General features: G+C 46.5%; 1 protein-coding gene across 1 annotated transcript in view; it reads right to left on the bottom strand.

Annotated features, from left to right (window-relative positions):
- Window positions 1–22,601, bottom strand: part of KIF6 (kinesin family member 6) — a 1,617,941-nt gene that overhangs the window by 568,268 nt on the left and 1,027,072 nt on the right. The window contains exon 15 of the mRNA XM_078647330.1: window positions 20,601–20,656. Coding sequence (XP_078503456.1) covers window positions 20,601–20,656 — 56 coding nt within the window. The remainder of the gene's footprint in view (window positions 1–20,600; window positions 20,657–22,601) is intronic.

The raw sequence follows: 22,601 nt of genomic DNA, 5'->3' as shown, positions 1-22,601 counted from the left end.
AACCCGCAAGCACCTCAGAGAAGGATTAACCGACCTCTGCAAACCTGCCTCCATTCAACATTCCCACCCCACCTTCCTGAGAGACTTCAACAGCCTGGCACCTCCAGCACCAAACCCAAGAAGAAAGCCTTTGACACCCTACTCATCACCCTACTCGACACCCTACTCAACACCCTACTCAACACCCTACTCAACACCCTACTCAACACCCTACTCAACACCCTACTCAACACCCTGGCAATAAAACACCACATTGCCAACTCGAGTCACGTCAAAGACAAAACACTGAACCTCACCCTCGGTGCATCCACTGCCAGACATCCAAACTCCTGGACTGGACTGTCCTTTCGCTGAGGGCCTTCACCGTCACACATGCCACCTCCTCACTTGAAGGGTAGCAGAACCTTTTGCATCTTCAAGGACATCCATCTAGAAAAACTCCAAGAAGACCTAATCAACCTACCTAGACACTCCCGGCCATCAACAGAGGCCGACTCCCTCCCTCAACATTTACAACACTGCTCTGAAGAAACGTGTAGATCGGTAGACCCACAAACAAGTGTGAGATGCAAAGACAGCAGGAGAAATCAGAAGATCACAATGCCACAAAGACCCTCACACCTGAAACCACACCTCTCCAAGTATTGTTCCATCATCTGAAGCCATGTACTACAAGAGCACCAGCAATGTGGCAATCAATAGCCATACTGCCCCTTCCTCAACAACAAAAGCTGCACTTGCCTCCTGGTCCGGCTCGACTTGTGATGTGGCTCCATTGGAAGACATTTGTGACTGGTCACTTTGAACGCCACCAAGGCTGATGTGTGGGGTCATGTTTACCAAAGGAGAGTTTCTTCCTGGATACAAACCTGGCAGATGCTCACGCATTTGCAAATCTGCAGCATAAAGTAGACACAATGGGGCACATGCATCAAAGGAAATTGCATTCGCAAATGGTGCGAATCGCAACATTTGGCCGTTTGCGAATGCAATTCCCATTTTTGGGATGCATTAACATTTTTGTAATTTTTGCAATTCAAGAAATCGCAAAATTGTGATTTCTTAAATTGCGATTGCATTTAAGGAATTTCAAATTGAGATTCCTTAAATGCAATGCATCAAACTTTTAAAATTTGCGAATTCGCAAATAAGGGGAGCAAATTACCATGAAGTTGACCTTCATGGTAATTGGTGAAAACTTTGAAAAATGCACTTTAGTGCATTTTTCAAAGTTCCATTTTACACACACACATGCCCTTAGGGCATGTGTGTGTGCCAGATGTACTTATAGGCAGATTTCAGGGGTGCAACAGGGTGTCCTTTTGACACTCTGGCACCCTTAAAATTGCATTCTTAATATGTGAATTTCTAATGGAGAATCGCAAATTGAGAATGTCTTCCCATTCATTCCCATTGGCCTCTAGGCCCATAGGAATAAATAGGGAGGTATTCCTTAATTGCGATTCTCAATTAGAGAATCGCAATTAAGGAATTTTAAGAAAACGCTATTTTTTTTAGCAATTTCTTGATGCATTGCAGTTTGCAATTCCTTAAACGCGATTCTTTTTTTTTCGCAATTAAGGAATCGCAAAATACAATTTGATGCATGTGCCAGCATCAGTCTTAGGTTCCTGTCTGAGGCTGGAGTTTCTAGTTTCCTGGATCAAGTGGACATACACTCGAATATGAGGGCAAAGGTGGGAATGTGCCGGTGGGGATCTTGGTCTGTAAGGAAAGGCTGTGCAGGTCAGTGATTGGCTGCCTGATGCTGACAGGATGAGACGGACAGCAGGAGAAGCCCAACCCCCCGCGGCGCTTGCAGCGGACGGCTGGCGGTCGCGCCCCACCAGCGGTTATGCAAAGGATTCCTGTGATGGGTCTTTTAGCATCATCAACTAACCTGGAAAAAATAAACTGCTAATGATTAGGTCTGTTCCTGTTTATGGAAATAATAAGAGCTTGGAAATATGTTAATGAAGCTCAAATATCAAAAAAGCCCCCCTGGAGAGCCGGCCACAAACCACAAGCGATGTTTGTACGTTTCTGGGTTTTCCAGTAGTTAGTGACCTTACACGACACCCATACTGAGAGTCTGTCAGCTTACATTTAAAAACCCATCCATTGAAACAGAAGTCTATTTGCATAGCATCCCTGTGCTGAAAGGGTTCACTGGTGACATCGTTTTTGATTGTTAAATGCCCGGTGTCTGATGCACACAGGGGCTGGGACTAGAAACAGATGGCGGCTGCTCCCGGACAGCACTAGCAACCAACACTCAAGGTGCACAACAGAAAGCAGGGGTCACACAAGCGTCCTCGACTCTGTGGGTAGACGAGGGCGAGCAGTGCAAGGCTCGACTCACGAGCAGTGCAAGGCTTGACTCACAAGCAGTGCAAGGCTTGACTCACAAGCAGTGCAAGGCTCGACTCATGAGCAGTGCAAGGCTCGACTCACGAGCAGTGCAAGGCTTGACTCACGAGCAGTGCAAGGCTTGACTCACGAGCAGTGCAAGGCTCGACTCACGAACAGTGCAAGGCATCACTCACGAACAGTGCAAGGCATCACTCACAAGCAGTGCAAGGCTCGACTCACGAGCAGTGCAAGGCTCGACTCACGAGCAGTGCAAGGCTCGACTCACGAGCAGTGCAAGGCTCGACTCTCGAGCAGTGCAAGGCTCGACTCTCGAGCAGTGCAAGGCTCGACTCACGAGCAGTGCAAGGCTCGACTCACGAGCAGTGCAAGGCTCGACTCACGAGCAGTGCAAGGCTCGACTCACGAGCAGTGCAAGGCTCGACTCACGAGCAGTGCAAGGCTCGACTCACGAGCAGTGCAAGGCTCGACTCACGAGCAGTGCAAGGCTCGACTCACGAGCAGTGCAAGGCTCGACTCAAGAGCAGTGCAAGGCTCGACTCTCGAGCAGTGCAAGGCTCAACTCACGAGCAGTGCAAGGCTCGACTCACGAGCAGTGCAAGGCGCGACTCACGAGCAGTGCAAGGCTCGACTCTCGAGCAGTGCAAGGCTCGACTCACGAGCAGTGCAAGGCTCGACTCACGAGCAGTGCAAGGCTTGACTCACGAGCAGTGCAAGGCTTGACTCACGAGCAGTGCAAGGCTCGACTCACGAGCAGTGCAAGGCTCGACTCACGAGCAGAGCAAGGCTCGACTCACGAGCAGTGCAAGGCTCGACTCACGAGCAGTGCAAGGCTCGACTCACGAGCAGTGCAAGGCTCGACTCACGAGCTGTGCAAGGCTTGACTCATGATCACTGCAAGGCTTGACTCACGATCAATGCAAGGCTTCACTCACGAGCAGTGCAAGGCTTTCAGTGTCCTCTGATCCACATACTGCGTATGGTGGTATATCATGGGAGGGGATTTGTCTCTGATGTTTGTTTGCAGTTTCTTTAACCAAAAATGATAAAAGGAAACCTCAGATTATTGCTGCTTGTTCATATGCTGCTTCCGTTCTGGCATTATAATGTACATTCCAGTGGGTTATTCCAGCTTTACATCGCGGCCGGCCCTGCTGGGTTGTAGGCGACATGCGGTGTCATAACATGTTTTACTGCCTGACCATCTAACTGTTACCATTATCCTCCCGTTAGATGCTGCCGGCCTATCGTAGCAGGTTGTAGGCGTGAAGCTATGTATTATCCTTCTATTGCCATCAATAAAGGTTTAAAAAAAAAAAAAAAGAGCAGTGCAAGGCTTGACTCACAAGCAGTGCAAGGCTTGACTCACAAGCAGTACAAGGCTTTTCTCACAAGCAGTGCAAGGCTCGACTCACGAGCAGTGCAAGGCTTGACTCAAGAGCAGTGCAAGGCATGACTCACGAGCAGTGCAAGGCTTGACTCACGAGCAGTGCAAGGCTTGACTCACGAGCAGTGCAAGGCTTGACTCACGAGCAGTGCAAGGCTCGACTCACGAGCAGTGCAAGGCTCAACTCACAGGCAGTGCAAGGCTCAACTCACAGGCAGTGCAAGGCTTGACTCACGAGCAGTGCAAGCTCGACTCACGAGCAGTGCAAGGCTCGACTCGAGATCAGTGCAAGGCTCGACTCGAGATCAGTGCAAGGCTCGACTCACAAGCAGTGCAAGGCTTGACTCACAAGCAGTGCAAGGCTTGACTCACGAGCAGTGCAAGGACATAAATCACGACCAGTCCAAGGCTTAACTCACAAACAGTGCAAGGCTTGACTCACGAGCAGGTGAAGGATGGAAATCACAGCCAGTCCAAGGGTTAACTGAAGAGCAGCACAAGGCTTAACTGACGAGCAGCAGAAGGCTTAAATGACAAGCAGTGCAAGTCTTCACTCACCAGCAGGTCAAAGACGTAAATCACGAGCAGTTCAAGGCTTAACTCACGAGCAATCCAAGGCTGATCTCACAAGCAGTGTGAGGCTTAACTCACGAGCAGGTCAAGTACATAAATCACGACCAGTCCAAGGCTTAACTCACAAGCAGTGCAAGGCTTGACTAACGAGCAGTTCAAGGCTTGACTAACGAGCAGTGCAAGGCTCGACTCACGAGCAGTGCAAGGCTCGACTCACGAGCAGTGCAAGGCTCGACCCACGAGCAGTGCAAGGCTCGACTCACGAGCCGTGCAAGGCTCGACTCACGAGCAGTGCAAGGCTCGACTCACGAGCAGTGCAAGGCTCGACTCACGAGCAGTGCAAGGCTCGACTCATGAGCTGTGCAAGGCTCGACTCATGAGCTGTGCAGGGCTCGACTCATGAGCTGTGCAGGGCTCGACTCACGAGCTGTGCAAGGCTAGACTCACGAGCAGTGCAAGGCTCGACTCACAAGCAGTGCAAGGCTCGACTCACAAGCAGTGCAAGGCTCGACTCACGAGCAGTGCAAGGCTCAACTCACGAGCAGTGCAAGGCTCAACTCACGAGCAGTGCAAGGCTCGACTCACGAGCAGTGCAAGGCTTGACTCACGAGCAGTGCAAGGCTGAACTCACGAGCAGTGTGAGGCTGAACTCACGAGCAGTGCAAGGCTCGACTCACGAGCAGTGCAAGGCTGAACTCACGAGCAGTGTGAGGCTCGACTCACGAGCAGTGTGAGGCTTAACTCACGAGCAGTGCAAGGCTTGACTCACGAGCTGTGCAAGGCTTGACTCACGAGCAGTGCAAGGCTCGACTCATGAGCAGTGAAAGGCTCGACTCACGAGCAGTGCAAGGCTCGACCCGCGAGCAGTGCAAGGCTCGACTCGCGAGCAGTGCAAGGCTCGACTCGCGAGCAGTGCAAGGCTCGACTCGCGAGCAGTGCAAGGCTCGACTCACGAGCAGTGCAAGGCTTGACTCATGAGCAGTGAAAGGCTCGACTCACGAGCAGAGCAAGGCTCGACTCACGAGCAGTGCAAGGCTCGACTCACGGGCAGTGCAAGGCTCGACTCACGAGCAGTGCAAGGCTCGACTCATGAGCAGTGAAAGGCTCGACTCACGAGCAGAGCAAGGCTCGACTCACGAGCAGTGCAAGGCTCGACTCACGAGCAGTGCAAGGCTCGACTCACGAGCAGTGCAAGGCTCGACTCACGAGCAGTGCAAGGCTCGACTCATGAGCAGTGAAAGGCTCGACTCACGAGCAGAGCAAGGCTCGACTCACGAACAGAGCAAGGTTTAACTCACGGGCAAGGCAAGGCTTAACTCACGAGCAGTGCAAGGCTCGACTCACGAGCAGTGCAAGGCTCGACTCACGAGCAGTGCAAGGCTCAACTCGTGAGCAGTGAAAGGCTCGACTCACGAGCAGAGCAAGGCTCGACTCACGAGCAGAGCAAGGTTTAACTCACGGGCAAGGCAAGGCTTAACTCACGAGCAGCGCAAGGCTCGACTCACGAGCAGCGCAAGGTTTAACTCACGTGCAAGGCAAGGCTCGACTCGCGAGCAGTGCAAGGCTCGACTCGCGAGCAGTGCAAGGCTCGACTCACGAGCAGTGCAAGGCTCGACTCACGAGCAGTGCAAGGCTCAACTCACGAGCAGTGCAAGGCTCGACTCACGAGCAGTGCAAGGCTCGACTCACGAGCAGTGCAAGGCTCGACTCATGAGCAGAGCAAGGCTCGACTCACGAGCAGAGCAAGGTTTAACTCACGAGCAAGGCAAGGCTTAACTCACGAGCAGTGCAAGGCAAGCAGTGTGAGGCTTAACTCACGAGCAGATCAAGGAAGTTTCTCCTGGCCTTACATGGGTGACTGATGTGGAGTTAATTAGAAAATATATAACACAACACATAGCACAATACTAAGTACTCTACCAGTCTTGCAAAATGTGATACGTTGATCAGGGTTCTTAATGTGAGAATGTTATTCTCACTTAACACAAGCACAGACGTGAGCACAATAACATTCTAAAACCAGGTTCAGTGGCTCACCGTGATGTAATCCGAGTGAACCCTTCTAAGGTTCTAAAGTGTTCAACGTCCAGATCTTGCAGAGAATAGTTTGAAGCAAAAAGACAAAGCAGCAACGCAATGAGGTATGATTCCAGAACTGGGGACAAACAAAAGTTTGTGCACCCTTGCCCTGACGGATAGAGTGAAACAAAATGGAGGACTGAAAACACCCTCCTGCCACAACAAGAGGCTTTGCGTCTTTTGAGTTTGTTTATGGACTTTGCAAACATAAATGAAAGGCACCAAACAGGACATACAACAGCAGTACCATTAATACAGGAATCTGCAGTGCAGTGGTTGCGCATCTGTATACACAGGTGGGAGTAGAGTGGTGGTACTCAGACTTTAGGGAGCCAAGGAGCGCACAGGGACAACAGGCCAAGAACCCACCGGGCCCAGGGTGGACCACCAAGGTCCTGGAGGCGGCCGGACAGACAGCCAAAGCGCGCTGGACGGCCACACTTTGCAAGCTTTCAGACTGGCACAGAGTAGAGTTATTACAAAGAGGACCTGTTGAAAGTTAATAACAAACAGAAATCTGCGTGGCCTGACCAAGCACCAAGGTGGCGGCTTGATCTCGGAGCTACGGGGTAGACCAGCCCGAATAACTGCCTGGATCCGTCCCATGGAGGCAACCTACACCATCAACGGCAGCCGCTGGTCGCGGAGACCGAGTGGCATGCGTGGAGACCTGCGAGAGGACTGAAGGCCACATTGGGGGTGGTGGGGAGCCCCGCGACGACGGCACCCAGGGGCCCCGCAACGATGGCTCTTGTTGTGCATGTCCTCGATGCTATAAGGTGAGATGGAGTCGGTCGTCACCAGGGGGCATATGTAGGTAGGTGTTTGCGAATCGCAAACGGCGTTTTGATATGTAGGTGCACATTAGCAAAATAAGGAATCACAAAAATTGCGATTCCTTATTTTGCTCAAGCATTTAAGGAATCGCAATTTTGCGATTCCTTAAATGCTATGTAGGAGTGAATTTGAAAATGCGATTTTGGCTTAAGGAATCGCAAAATACCACCTACTCCAAGTAGATGGTATTTTGCGATTCCCTTTCTAAATGCATTTTTTTTAAAATTCAAAGTGCCATGTGGCGCACAGACATGCCCTTAGGGCATGTCTGTGCGCCACATGTACTTAGAGGCACATTCCAGGGGTGCAACAGGTGTCCTTTGGACACCCTGGCACCCTTGGAATTGCGATTCTCAAATTGCGATTTTCTCATAGAAAATCGCAATTTGAGAATGTATCCCCATTCATTCCTATGGGCCTCTTGGCCCATAGGAATGAATGGGACACTCATTCCCTAATTGCGATTCGCAATTTGCTAATCGCAATTAAGGAATATTAGAGATTCGCAAAAAAATGCACATTTTTACCTACATTCCATTTTGCTATTCTCAAATAGCGATTCCTTAAAAATCGCTATTTGGGGATCGCAAAATGGAAATTACCTACATATTAGCCCAGGTCTTCTGGGGATGCTGCTGCTATAAAGTTTCCGAAAAGATGTTAGAGACTACCTCAGTAGGACGCATCATGCTAACGTTCACTTCTCCGGGGAGCGGGCGTTGATTGGAACGTGTGCCCCCACAGAGTAAGGAGGGCGTGCACTTGCAATGGTACGGCTGTACTTCGGATGTACACATGGGATTATTATTAGTTTTTCTAATAGTTTTTATTGCATTTTTACAAACAACAAAAGAAGAAAAAAATACTTGCCAAAGTAAGGACAGTACACAAGGTGTCAATTCGGTAAGTAGCATGTGATATGGCATTAGCAAGTATAATTACAATCTCCAAGTAACAACAGTGCAGGGTTACATGAATTAGAAAATACAAGTGGTTCTGATTACCCGAATGGGCCAGCTGGTACATCTCGTAATGTAAGTATTAAGGCACTTCAATCTGTAAGCTCGGGGTGCAACAGCAGATAGGCGCAGAGTGGTCGCCAGATGTTGTTAGGTAGGGAAGCAATAGGTATAAATGTTGCGTACCATTACAACGCATAACATTACAACGCATAGTACCCTTACACTATCCAACACTTACCCAACTGTTGCACCCCCTGGAGTTAGAATAGTAATTTTTACCCCTACACTATCCAACACTTACCCTACTGTTGCACCCCCTGGAGTTAGAATAGTAATTTTTACCCCTACACTATCCAACACTTACCCTACTGTTGCACCCCCTGGAGTTAGAATAGTAATTTTTACCCCTACACTATCCAACACTTACCCTACTGTTGCACCCCCTGGAGTTAGAATAGTAATTGTTACCCCTACACTAACCAATACTTACAATACATGCAATGTAATGTTATGCGTTGTAATGGTATGCGTTGTAAAGGTAGTATGCGTTGTAATGGAATGCGTTGTAAAGGTCGTTTTTAAAAATTTGTTGTAATGGCATGTGTTGTAATGGAATGCGTTGTAATGGATGTTGCGTTGTAAAAAATGCATTGTAAAGGTATGCGTTGTAAAAGTATGTGTTGTAACGTCATACATCCATTCCACCATCAATGCCAACTGGCCAAAACCGCCTACCAAAACGTCAGGACAGGGGGGCAATTCTACACAGGCAGATGAAATTGGCGTGTGTCCCTGCACATTTCTGGCAATTGTCAGGCCAAGTAGGTTCTATTTAAGCAAAAAGTTTGGGGATAACAGTGTATATAACAGTGTATATATGTGTATGTGTATATATTTAAAGTGAAGAAGACTGTGTTTGTAGTTGTTGGAAATATAGCGAGATTATTCACAGCAAAATGCCCACATCTTATCTGTTAATGGATGCCCCTAGATCCCCCTCCCAGGCCGTCCGCGCTCCCCCGCGCGCCTCCGGGCGAAGAGTCTGGGCAAGGTGATATAGTCGGGAGACCATATGCGTGCTATCGGGTGATGTGATTATTGTGGATAGGGGAGGGAAGTCCTGCGGTTCCACTTGCGAGGGGCGTACTGCAGCGGTCAGTGAGACCTATGTCCTGTGCCTAATATGGATATGTTGTGACTAGGGCTCCCGGTTTTATGGTATTTATTTTTTTGACATTTCCGTCTGTATTTATCCATATTTATTTTTTGCTAATTTTATCTGTATTTATCCATATTTATTTTTTGCTAATTTTATCTGTATTTAGCCATATTTATTTTTTGCTAATTTTATCTGTATTTAGCCATATTTATTTTGGTCTTGGGGAAAAAATTAAGCTGAAATTAGTGAATTTCTACATTTATTTAACCAATACATATGCACTTATGCTTACATTTCTGGCAGGTTTCAGTGCTGTGAACACCTGCTAAAGTTAAATGATGCACTAATATGAAAACGTGCAAATTTCAGTATTACCCTTGTGTATATCTACTTCTTTACTTATCTTTACTAAAATCCCATTTTGTTTTTAACCCCCTTTCCCATCAACCCGCACATTTATTGGCTTGGCAGTCATGGCAGACAAAATGTAGAATTACTCAAAAAACAACCCAATTTCCGTATTTATCCACATAAAAAAAAAAAATACAGACACAAAAATAAATGTTTTCTGTCTGTATTTATCTGTAAAAATCAGTAAAAACGGAAAACAGGGAGCCCTAGTTGTGACCCTCCACTATGTCTGTGACCGATCGCACCCGGCCCTCCCTAAACGCATCACTCATCACTCAAATTGGACATCGGGAGAGCGCGTGTTGTGTTAAACTTTCAATGGTTCGGATATCCACAGGTTATTGGGTAGTGGCAGGTGTGGGGAGTATAGGCCTTCTGGTATTTACGAAGTCTTTCCCAGGCCCAGCATGTAGTCTGTAATGTGTGAATTTCCATTGGTGTTCTTGTGAGGCTCTGTGGTAAAATAGTGGAAAGGGGGCAAGGGCGAGCCTGGGTGTGTTTGGCCTTTAACCCGTTGGCTGCTGCCGTCGGCCATTGGCCGACGGCAGCACTACCTCGCTGGTGCTGCCGTCGGCCAATGGCCGACGCGACCGCATCCGTTTTTAAAAACGGCCGCACTGCCACAAAAAAGCGGAAGCAGCCAACGGGTTAAGTACTGTAGTCGCTCATCTGGGTGGTACCAAAAATAGGCATAGTGTGTCTGCACTATTAGATAATATTAGGTAGAAATCTGGCACCATAAAACCACCTAGCGTGAAAGGCATTATGAGCGTCTGCCACCCCACCCAGACCTGTCACCGGTCTAAACTAGCTGAGTCAACAAGCTCCTGAGGATAGCAAAAAATGTAGTTGTATGTGGAATGGGAATATTTAAAAATAAATAAAGAAAGCACTGTAAAACAACCATCTTGATAACAGCTATCCTACCGGCAATCGACAACGGAAGCGTTAAACAGCGGTTGATTTGTGTCGATAAACTGTCCATGGCAGGGCCATAGTTGATACGGATGACTTATAATAGGATACCGAGGTATCTAGGGGGTTATTCGCACCAATACAGTGGGTAGCCAAGCGTGAAGTGCAAAGTAGCATCAGTTAATGGAAAGACCTCTGATTTGGTCCAGTTGATGACAAGCCCAGAGAAAGCTCCAAAGTGGGCCACTTCCCGTATTATTGGAGAGAGGTTAGTGACGTACGAATAGAAGAATGTCATCCGCGTATAAAGAGGCAGGAGAGGCCCCTGATTGAATCTAAGTCCCAGCTGGAGTGGCTCTCCAGCAGGTAACTCAACAGGGGGCCTATAGCCACTATAGATAGAAGGGGCAAGAGGGGGCACCCCTGTCTGGTACATGTGATAGCGGGAATTGTCTTGCAAGTTCTCCATTAATGTTAAACCGCGCCACAGGGTGGGAGTAAAGAAGGCAGATCAAAGCACTGAAATTGCAGTTTGTTAAGTGTTGCATATAACAAAGGCCACTCCAGAGAGTCGAATGCCTTTTCGGCGTCCAGTAATATCACCGCAGCCGAAAAATCTGGTTAATGACTGCAAATATCGTGCGCAGATTAACTGAGGTCGACCTGTTGGGGACAAATCCCGTCTGAAGCGGGGAAATAATTGGATTCATTAGAAGCGATATGTGTGTCGCAAGCACTTTAACCAATATCTTATAATCTTGATTTAACGGAGATAGGGGCCTATAGGGGGCACACCTATCAGGCGGTTTGCCCGGTTTAAGCAGCAAAGATAAAGTAGCTTCACGCATAGTGAGGGGAAGTCATCCCAAGTCTAGAGCCTCGGCATACACTTCCAAAAAGTGAGTGACTAGTAGGGTTTTATAAGTCTTGTAAAATATACCCATAAGTCCGTCCGTAATGGGGCCGCAGGAACCATCCAGGTTGTCTATGGCTTGAGATATCTCACCGGCCCTGATGTGTGAGGATAGAAATTGTGTGTGACTCCGTTCAATCCATACCATTGCTATTTCCGCCAAGTAATCGGAAAGGGTATTGTCGATTGGTGGGGAGCATGTTGTATAGAGGGGGGTGTAGTAAGACAAGAAGGTGGTGAGTATGTCTTCGCTTTGATTGACTTGGGTACAGTCATCTAATTGCAGTTGAGTGATATATGCGGCTTGGTGCCGGGGGCTGTGTAGTCTAGCCAGTGTCCGTCTCAGTCTCTCCCCCTCTCCGTATACCCCGGTGCGCATGTATTTCCCCAAATAAGCAGTCTCACGAGTGGCAAGTTCCTGGAATTCTTCCAGGAGTTTTGCGAACTGATGCAACGGGGGTGGCAAGCCACCTGAGACTGCCCTAGCGTCAAGATCCCGTAGAGCCCTCTCAGTGACATCAAGGTCCCGACGTATGGTATGCATAACTCCTGCTTGCCTAGTTATACAAATGCCTCGGATGTACACTTTGAATGCTTCCCATAGAGTAGCATGCTGGGACACTGAACCCGTGTTAATCTGGAAGTATTCTACAATCGTCTCCCGTACCATGCTTTTGAACACCGTGTCGAGTAGAGCGTCTGATGGGAATCACCATGACCTGCATGGGCATGCAATATTAGGCAAAGTTAATGTTAATGTCGCTGGCGAGTGGTCAGACAGCGTGTGGGGTAAATAGTCTGTCGCATGCGCATTTATCAGGAGGTCCGGAGTTAAATACCAGTGGTCTATTACAGAACCATGTACAGTGTGGTGCTAAGTAGAAGGAGAACCCTGTGTCAGCTGGGTGTTGGTGCCGCGAGGCATCAGCCAGCAGGTGATGCCCCAGTAAGAGTTTAAGCTCCTCCGTGGAGTGCGGTTTGGTAATGTCGCCAGAGCCTATAGTGTCAGAAGAAGGCTGTAAGATCAGGTTAAAATCACCCCCCTAATATGAGACAATAGGAATGCCAGAGACGTAGGATGATAGACTAGCAAAAAAACACGGGCGTATCTACAGTAGGGGCGTATATATTGATTATGAGTATTTGCTTCGCACCCAGGCTTCCCGCCAATAGTATCTATCGTCCTTCATGGTCTGTAATTACTTTGTGGGTTGTGAATGGCAGTGTTTTGTGAATCAGGATGCATACATCTTAGGAGTAAGTGCTATAACTGACAAAAAATCTGTTGGTGCCCCAGTTAGCTGCAAAACAATTGTCAGAGAGTGGTGCATAGTGAGTTTCCTGCAGTAGAGCTATATGTGTTTTGTGGCGAGTAAGATAGGCCAAGACTTGTCTTCCCTTCCGAGGATTCGATAGACCTCTCCCATTCCTTGTCATGCACCACAGTTCCACCGCCGCGTCCCTCCATTTGACCCTGTTACAGGTGTTGTATTATCGAACCTATGAAAGTGTTTATGTATACTGTACTAGGTAGCCAGCCAGCGTGTTGTGTGATATCCTGCATATTCCAATCAAACTTTTAAACACAGAAAAAAATCCCCCCTCCTCACCCTCCTCCCACATAGGATAACCACCCAACCTGTATCTGGTGAATCCCCAAACCCCACAATCAACAAAGTAGGAGACCTCCTAGGAGGAGGCAAAATCCGGAGCAGGCCACTTAGAGTAATGCAAACATTGCACAGATTATACGTAACTGCGATTGAGAAAAGTAGAAAACAAAGTTACACAGGTAAAGGATAATCCATCCCATCCATTTGTCATGGTATCGAGGAGTGCAGACATAATAGGGACTCTAATATCAGTGTGCAGTTCACTGGTCCGTCACATGTACATTAATCAGAAGCGGGGGAAAAAAATATTTCCGGGGGGAGGTGGGGGAACGGGTGGGGCACATTTTTCTTCGATTTGTGCTGCCTCCAAAAGTCAGTGGCATCCATGGGGGTGACGAAAATGTAGATTTTACCAATGACTTCAACACAAAGACATGCCGGATACAGCATGGGATAACGAATATTAGCTCCTTTCAGAACACGTTTAATGTCTTGAAATTTACGCTGAGCTTCCTGCATCATTGGTATAAAGTTGGGATAGAGTAACAGTGACATCCCTTGATAATGTAAATCCTCAATATCCCTGGCCTTGCGGAGCCCCACCTCCTCGTCACGATAATTAAGACGTCACACTATTATCAAATGTGGGGGAGCTCCGGGCGATCGATGTGCCCTCTCTTCAAAGAGGTCCGCAAGCCGACGCTCCAGGTACGCCTCCATGGGGCCTGTGTTGGTGGATTCGACCACCCCGGCAATTCGCAGGTTATTCCGGCTTGATCTTGCCTCAAGGTCCTCTGCTTTGGACGTCGCTGTTTTGAGGAGATGTTCAACGCGATCTAGGTTCTTAGCCGTAGCTGATTGCACATCCTCTGTGTCTGAAATTCGCTTTTTGACAGATTCAATGCAGCCCTCATTTTCTAGTCGGCCATGCATGGTGTCAAGGCGTACCGCCAGGTTGTCAAAACGTGCATTGGTGGCCATGAAACCAGCGCCTAGCTCCGCCATCATAGCTGCCACTCCCTCTACCAGGGGCTGTTCAGCATCTGGTAGGTCGGTGGATCGCCATGTGCTGTGGCGTTGCTGTCTTCCCGCCTAGGAATTTTCATACATTTGAGTGGTAGCTGCCGCTGCTTGGGGTCCCCCCAACTCATATGTTAAAAGGAGAGGTTTGGTAATGGCAGCCCAATACATGGATCGCAGGCAGCTAATAAAAATTCAGAGGTTGATGAGCGGGATCGTCACAAGTAAAAGGACTATGATGCAAAGCCTCTAAGAGTATGGAGTGGATATTGCCCCTCCGTTTCTGTACCAAGAGGCGGGATTGTTGGTACTTGACTGCTATATTGAGACCCCCGTGGCTGGGGCGTGCTGTTTATAGGCCAGGTTGATGTTGAAAGCTATGCAGGAGTGCTACTTGCGAAACCTGAGTCGCTCCCCCGTGAAAGTGATATGAATGGGATGGATTAGCGTAATGCAGTCCCATGTCGCTATGAGCCCTTCGGATGGACCGCAATGGTGTTGTGTTTGCGGGAGGCGCACGTCGCAGGGTGACTGTGGGTGATGGGTTGCGGTCACCGAAGGGCCGAGCCAGCAACTCACCACAGTGCAACTAAGCAGGGGGCCGAGATGGAGTCCCCCGTCTCAATTTATGGGGAAGCCGTGCGGCCGCAGTCCCGCCCCCAGGCTCCGTCCTTTAGAGGTAGAAATGAGTGGGCATTAGTCATAGTTGGGTCTACCTCCCTCAGCCTTACCTCCTTCCTTGCCCACTTGGTAACAATAGGGGTTGCCCAATCGTTAACAGGACTGTTCTCTGCCGCACTCAAAAAGCTTAACCACAAACTGTTGTTTCACCATTTCCTTTCTCTATACCACTAGTTCTATTTAAGACCATTGTTTTCACATTATTTTTAAATTTCAACCACCTTGAAGAAAGTCTTTAGTTGAGCACAATTCAGAAATGGTAACTGTGAGCCGGTAATTACGTACACCTCCTGAAATTAAAGTTCCATCCGGGTGGAAAACTCTCTCTACTGTTCTTAGTCCTTCATAGTCCCCTTCGAAGCTCTATATTTATTTATTTTATTTTTTATTTTATTTATTTAGTGTTTTATAGAGCGTGAACCAGACCAGTGAGGGTTTCAGAGCGCTTTACAGTAGTATCAGGTGGGATACAGAACAAAGGGGGGGGGGGAGTCCAGGATAAGGGAACAACAGATCTGAAACTACCATCCAATAGGAGTTCCGGAAGAAACAAAGGATCTACTCTCCATCCATGTACAACATTTAGAAGAGGTGGTCTTTTCTGAAAAATGTCTAGGAGCCAAACAAACAAAAGACAAACTGGAGACATAGGATAACACTCCCAAAGTTTTAAATTAAGAAATGGTTTCCCTTCAACAGTGAAGAGCTGGCAAACACTGGGTCAAAGATAAATGAGAGGCCTGGATTTATTTCCCAGAGTTCAGTCTGGCAGGTTCTGATTGAAAAAGTTCTCTGGGCAGCTTCTTAGAAAAAGCTTGAATGGACAGAACGAGTGTGGGCAATAAAATGACTGTTTGCAGAAATGTGATAGGGTTCGAACATGGTAAATTTCGCAATTTCCTTCTATGCTACTACAAACACATGGGTGGTTTGGTGACTTTGTATCTCTCTTATTCTACTCTTTTGAACTTAAACTGGACTTACAATAGGTGTATCTATTTATTTTGTATTTTGGTCTTGGGTTGCAGCCCTGAAGAAGTCTGATACCTTGGACAGGCAAGACGAAACACGTGTTGGCTGTACATATGTTTGTGGAATTGAATAAACTTTGGATACAGTACCAGCAGAACAACTGAATGAGGAGACTATTTTTGGATCTACAATTGTAATATTGACTTTGAGTGCTCGGAAGGACAATTTATTTTGCTTTCAATACTCCACTTGTGGGGTGCAGTGGGGGTTGTGGTAACCGACCCTGTATCTTCCTGGAGCACCGTTTAAGGATATTGTGAATCGACTACATTACCCTGACTTGTATGAGCGCCTGTGTGTGATACTGGTTACCAATTTATATTATAGCTACTGTGATAGCTGGAAACTATGTATTATATTTCTTTGTTTTAGGGATTTTTTTTAGGAAAAATAATTTGATATAAAGCACTTTCCATACATATGCCAAATACACTTCAAAATGCACAGGAGAATCTATGAGCCCTAAAAGAAGGCGATTCTTGGAAATGATTTGCTTGAATATTGAAAAACGGTAAAAAATACAAATCACGTATTTTGAAGAAAGCAATGAAGCGGAGATGAACTATTTGTACAAAGTGATCTGTGTGAAGTACTTGTGAATCAGTGGCGAACGGACCACTTTAGAAGGATCTAGTTACCATTTTCTTGGTTGCCTCATATGCCCTCACTGTGGACACATCTAAAGCCTAGGCTCAGACATGTATGCATAGAGGGTGTGTCTAGCATGTCCGTCCATGTGTACTCGTCTTTCACGGACTGCATGAAGTAATCAGTCATGCTGTTCACAAAAGGTTGCATGTGTAGTTTTGAATAATTAACCCCATCGCCGCGGGGCTAATTCCTCGCGACGCGGGGGGAAGAGGGGCCGCGCGCGGCGCTGCGGTTCTGATGATGATCGGCTTGTCATGGCCACGCCCGCTCAATGGAACGCCCAGCACAGCGGGGTAATTATCCCCGCATCGGCGTTCCACGGAGGTCATGACGAGCTCAGCTCGTCATCAGCACAGCGCAACCGTGCTGCATGACGAGCTGAGCTCATCATCAGCACGCAAGAGGTTAATGTATCTTACTCGTCATAAGTTCAGTGTGGTGCCTAGATGATTATGCTTTGCACAATTTAAACATAGTGATCTTTGCAAAGAACACCTCGACATGGGACTCCAACTGGTGGCCTGCTGAACCGGCACCCAGCATCCTCGCCGGGAATCTTGGAATATTCATCAATAGCAAACTGGACCCAACCACAAAAGCCAACACGGTCACTGCATCCTGTTTCCACACCCTGACCATGCTGAGGAAGATCTTCAATTGGCTCCCAAGCAACACTAAGAAAACAGTCACTCGCACAGTTGTCACCAGCAAGTTGGGCTATGGGAACACCTTCTACGCCGGGATCCACCAGCAACTCAGCGGAAGACTGCCCACCACCCAGAACTCGAAAGTCAACAGTCAGACTCATCCTCAAACTCCCAAGCATAACTCACACCACAGGCAGCTCCACTAGCTCTCGATTCACAAACGCGCTCACTCAAACTCCTCAGACACACGTTCAAGGCACTACACAACTCATGCCCATCCACCTAAACGGTTGCATCACCATTAACCAACCACCTAGCCATCTCCACTCCGCAGGGATCCTACTCACACACATCCTACGTATTCACAGAACCAGATCAGGGGAGCAAGCATTCTCTTACATCGCTCCTAAAGCATAGAACGATCTCCAGCTCCAGGTCAGAAACGCCTCCACTGTTCTTGAATTCCGCAAGAAGCTGAAGACCAGACTGTACGATTAGCCACACTATCATAAGCTGAGCTAGGCACACACACCTGCTCAGCGCCTGGATATCCTCACGGGTGATAGCGCTTTACAAGTTCAAAATAATGAGGTAATACTATATAAAACGTGCCTCATTAAGCCACATAATTTGGCTTTTCTTGCTGCATAACTTACGCAATCCTGCCCTCCTGCGCATAATTCCAGTGGAAATGATTACAGGCATTATGTTCTCTAGTACAGGCCTAGGGGCCCTGTCCTACTCTAGCCTTTGATATCTCAGCCCACACACCTCAAGGAACAGGCTTAAATCAGAGCAATTGCAACCATTTTTCTTCAGGTGTTGCTGATTATTGTTAGTTCTAGCCCAAACCAGAGTTTTACCGCGTCTGAAGAGCCAGGAATCCTGCACTGGCAACATTCATGGAAGTATCTTTATTGGTATAGTCAACTTAGCTCGGGCATACACTCTCGTGCACGAGCAGAGCCCTCGTTCTCACAGCGATGCTGTCACAGTAGTGTTACACTTTAATAAATGGTACTGTGTGATTCCCCACACAGCATGGGTTTTAGATTCTTGTGCACACCCACTGAAGCCAGATGAGTGGAGTGAAAGCCTCCCAAGAGGTCTACCTGGACTAGCCTGCAAATATCACATTAGGTGACGAGGTGTTCTTCACTCGTGGAACCATTTACGACTGCAAACCATAAACTCATCACTCCGTCAGGGGCACCCAACACCTACTGACAAACCATGTATTGTTAGGTGGTTACAAAGGCCGCGGGGGAGGGACACTACTATTTTACATGTTCACGGTTTAAGTTGACATCTTTCCTAAACAATGACTCTTAACGCACATACGCTTGCGTGCCCAATAATATTCTCTGAAATGGATTTGCTTACATTTTCACTTCTTCGTAGGCATATTATCAGAGCCGTAATCATTCTGTACCAAGCGTAAGCTAACTGAGCAAAATGTTGATGTTTGTTGTTTACCACTCGGCTAAAGACCTTTAAAGGTAGAATTAATAATGACGGCCTGACTAGAGCTCCGGCATGGTAACATGGGTGAAGTATATTATATAACAGACACCAATCCTTTGTTTAGACAGAGGAGCATTTTGCGGTCACTGACGAGGTCGGCCCATGCCAGAACTCCAGCCCAGCCGAATCCTGCTTACCTTCCTGAGAAAGATGATGGCCTGCTCTGCACAAGAATGACCTACATTAAACATACCACAGCTAACTGGAGAGTTAGATAACCCTAAAATATTCTGGCAAGTTCGCACCCCCTAAGCACACTTGGTTAGGAAGCGCTACGTAGAAGTATAGACATGATTATGTGTGTATGTGTATAATCAGTGTAACAGCAGAACGATTGAATTGTTCATCTTCTTTACCATTCTCATAATGCTGATTACTCTATTTTGTTTCATTCTATTAATCAATGCAGTGCACATATTTCACAAAATAATCATATTGCTTCAATAAATAATTGAAATGCCAATGTGAATATTCCTTTCATCTCCCTTTGGGCATTGCTGAGTTACTAACAAAAGGGACTGATTTGTTTCCACGATTTCGTCAGAGTTGACATGTTCTGAGGCTGCACATACCCTCTGGTATCTGGTCAGGTTAGAGGTTGGGACGGTGCACCGTGAGCTAGTAAGGAGTAAGGCCACCATATCCTGATAGTGTGCGTGGAGTCAGTCTTGCACAGTTTTGACGTGTATGTTGTCCAAACACAAAGTCTTACTGATATAATATGTACCGTATGTCAGTCTCTGTTAGTCTGTTCAGTCCAGTGGGCTTTCAACTGAGAAACAACGCTGAGGCATTTGTTTATTTAGTGGTCCCCGTTTACATTCATTCATTCATTCAGACATGTAATCTAATGGAATATTAACCCCTTCTGCGCTCATGACGAGCTGAGCTCGTCATGAGTTGTGCCGCTCGCACGCTCATGACGAGCTCAGCTCGTCATGTAACGCGACTTTTTTTAAAACGCCGCACACAGCGGGAAAACCGATAGCGGCGATGCGGTTAAGACTACAGCAGCAGCGGTAACTTTGGCACCAGCTGGTGGTATGGGCTCTGCCTTCACAATCAAAGTGTAAAGTCACAGAGAACAGAATCCAAGCAGGTGAAAAAAAATGTTAATGTCATTCGGTTTAATGGGCCTTGACGCAACCCCAGGAGTCACTAACCTCGGAGATGTAGTGGCTTGGACTCATGTCTAGGCCACATCAAGCCCCAGTTAATCTCCTGTCGAGGTGGGGGAGGTAGCAACATTCCTTTTAAAAGTAAAAAAAAGACTCTACATCTCTCAACTGTACAGATGACAAAAAATATAGTTACTGTATGTGTATATGTTGACTTCAGCTGTACGTACCTATCCAGACACTGGCAGAGCAGGTACAATATATGTGACACTGAATTTAGTGCTTTTTCCCACTGCAGATCACCCCAAAGCACTCAAGAGGGAAGGGAGAATTATAAAAAGCAATTATGAGTGCAGCAAGGAGGGGATACGATAAGGGAAATACGAAGGGGTCTTGTAAGACCAGTGAGCATTAGTCCTTAAACCAAGGAAACAAACAGATGACCCACTATGTCAACCAACTCCCACTGGTCCCCAAAGAAGTGTCATCATGCAGCTGAGTTTTAAGAAGAGGTTCGTGCTGGGAGAATTAGGGTGCTCATGTACAGAAGATCATTGTTAAGATCGCACGTCAACATATATTAAAGAGTCTGCTGGCACAACCTACATCTGTGCTTATACTAATCAATCGTCATAGGAAATAACAGAACATTAACATGTTACAACAAAAGAGAAGAAATTGTCAAGAACAAGAGCTTCCTCTACTTACTGATCTTATTCCGTGCCTCGTTCACTTTCTCTCCAAGGGCCTTGGCTTCAGCAAACCTAGAGAAAGGAATAAGTTCAGAGTTCTGCGTGATTTCAATTTGTTGTACAAATACATCCATGCACAGTCCTTAACCCCTTCCACACTCATGACGAGCTGGGCTCGTCATGAGGTAGCCTCCTGCTACGCTGATGACGAGCCCAGCTCGTCATGTAACATGTGTTTTTGTTGCTTCCAGCACACAGCGGGAAAATGCATAGCATCGATGTGGTTAAGCTGCAAGAATACTAAATATTGCCTTCCAGAAACATGCACTCTGTATTCAGTAGGTAGTGATATACTCATTTGCCAACGAGTTTCCATTCTGTTACTTCTCGTCACAATGAAGGTCTCTACCTGTATACCATAGGCACTGAATACTCACTTCTCCATCATGGCCGCCCAGCTTCCAAACAAAGGAATCACTGCCATGGAATAGCCTTCAACAAACACTGTTTCTAGTAACTCAAACTATTTCATAATTTGCTGTTGCTTGCTTTACAAATCAAGCTTTTTCATAAGAAACCATTTCATAAGAAGCCAGAAACCAAAGAGATGCTTGCATGGATTTAACCAACCTCAGTTTTATATTTAATTCAAACTTTGGAATATGTGTGTTGCTCCTTGCATGCAGAACTTCCTTGATGTATCCTCCAATTCAGAATTAGATTGGAAAGAATAAAAGTAAAAACCTTCATGTACCCTGCTCTGATTTAGATAATGCCTGTAGGCTTCCAAAGAAATGAGCTGTGCGTATTGTTATAAAAGAAAAAAAAAGGTGAGACGGCGAAGAGCTGGGCCTAGAAAATCGCGGAGTCTTTGGGTAACATCTCAGAAACACTATAATGACCCTACAGCTGTGTTAAGAGTGCAACCTCAAGCAAAAACAAAACTTGGGGAGAAATAAGCTAGAGGCAACTGATCAAAAGTTGGATGGGTTTTCAAAAGAGTTGCTCAGATTAAAAACAAAATTGAACCACTAGAATGAGGCTGTCAAACTAGGAAAAACTGAACTAGACATCACCCTTAAACTGTAACGTAAGAGTGAAGATTTAGAGCATAGTTATGAATGGTCAAACTTTTGCTTTATTGGGGTCCCAAAAGGCACTGAAGGAGATGAATCAGATGAAAAATGCTGAATAGGTTCATTAAAGAAACTATACTTCCAAATACACTTGGACGTATAAGGAACCTAACTATTGCTAGAGCCCACTGAGTCTCTCTTTAGAAGCCAAAGAGTGGTACACCCATCCCAAACACAATAGCTTACCTGCAACTTGCAAGACTACAGTATTAAAGAACCGATTCTAGTAAACACTGGTCTACTAGTACTTATGATTCTTCAACAGGTTACTCCTTTTATCTAATTACCGACCTCGCATATAAAACTTCATCGAGAGTAAACTCCATGTGTAGACTCATTTCCATATTTTAAAGCAGCAGCTGCACAAGCTCAGATGCAAGAATTTTCAAATCTGAGGATTCTTCGGCAGAAAAAACTTACATTTTATGACTAAGTCAATCAAGTAGAGGCTATCATCAAAAATCCAGGGTTCTAAAGGGAATTGACACAGCTGCATTAGTACTTATTAATTAATATTGTTTATTCTTTTGACCACTGATTACTGAATTTTTAAATTGAAAGTTGCTAGGATGTCATAAGTTGAGCTTATCTTCAAAGAAGAGAGGCATGAATAAACAAGAATAACAGTATTGCAGAGCTTTTTCCCTTTTAATATATTGGTAAGTTTATCTATAGGGACTGGTGGGACGGTTCTATAGCCCACCTTTCTATCTGGTGGACACCTCATAAGGGCTGTAAGGCTACCAGGATCAGTGGATGAAGAAGAACAAACAAAATGCAGTAAAAGTTATGGATTTGGTAAATGTAATCCGGTCTAGGAAAGCTATTAAAAGGGAATTGTAAAAAGTTGTGTAGATGTTAATGACTTATTGAACAAATGG

Source organism: Lissotriton helveticus, chromosome 6 (assembly GCF_964261635.1).
Source record: "Lissotriton helveticus chromosome 6, aLisHel1.1, whole genome shotgun sequence".
Classification (NCBI taxonomy): Eukaryota; Metazoa; Chordata; class Amphibia; order Caudata; family Salamandridae; genus Lissotriton; species Lissotriton helveticus.
This window is presented reverse-complemented; position numbering and strand designations above follow the sequence as displayed.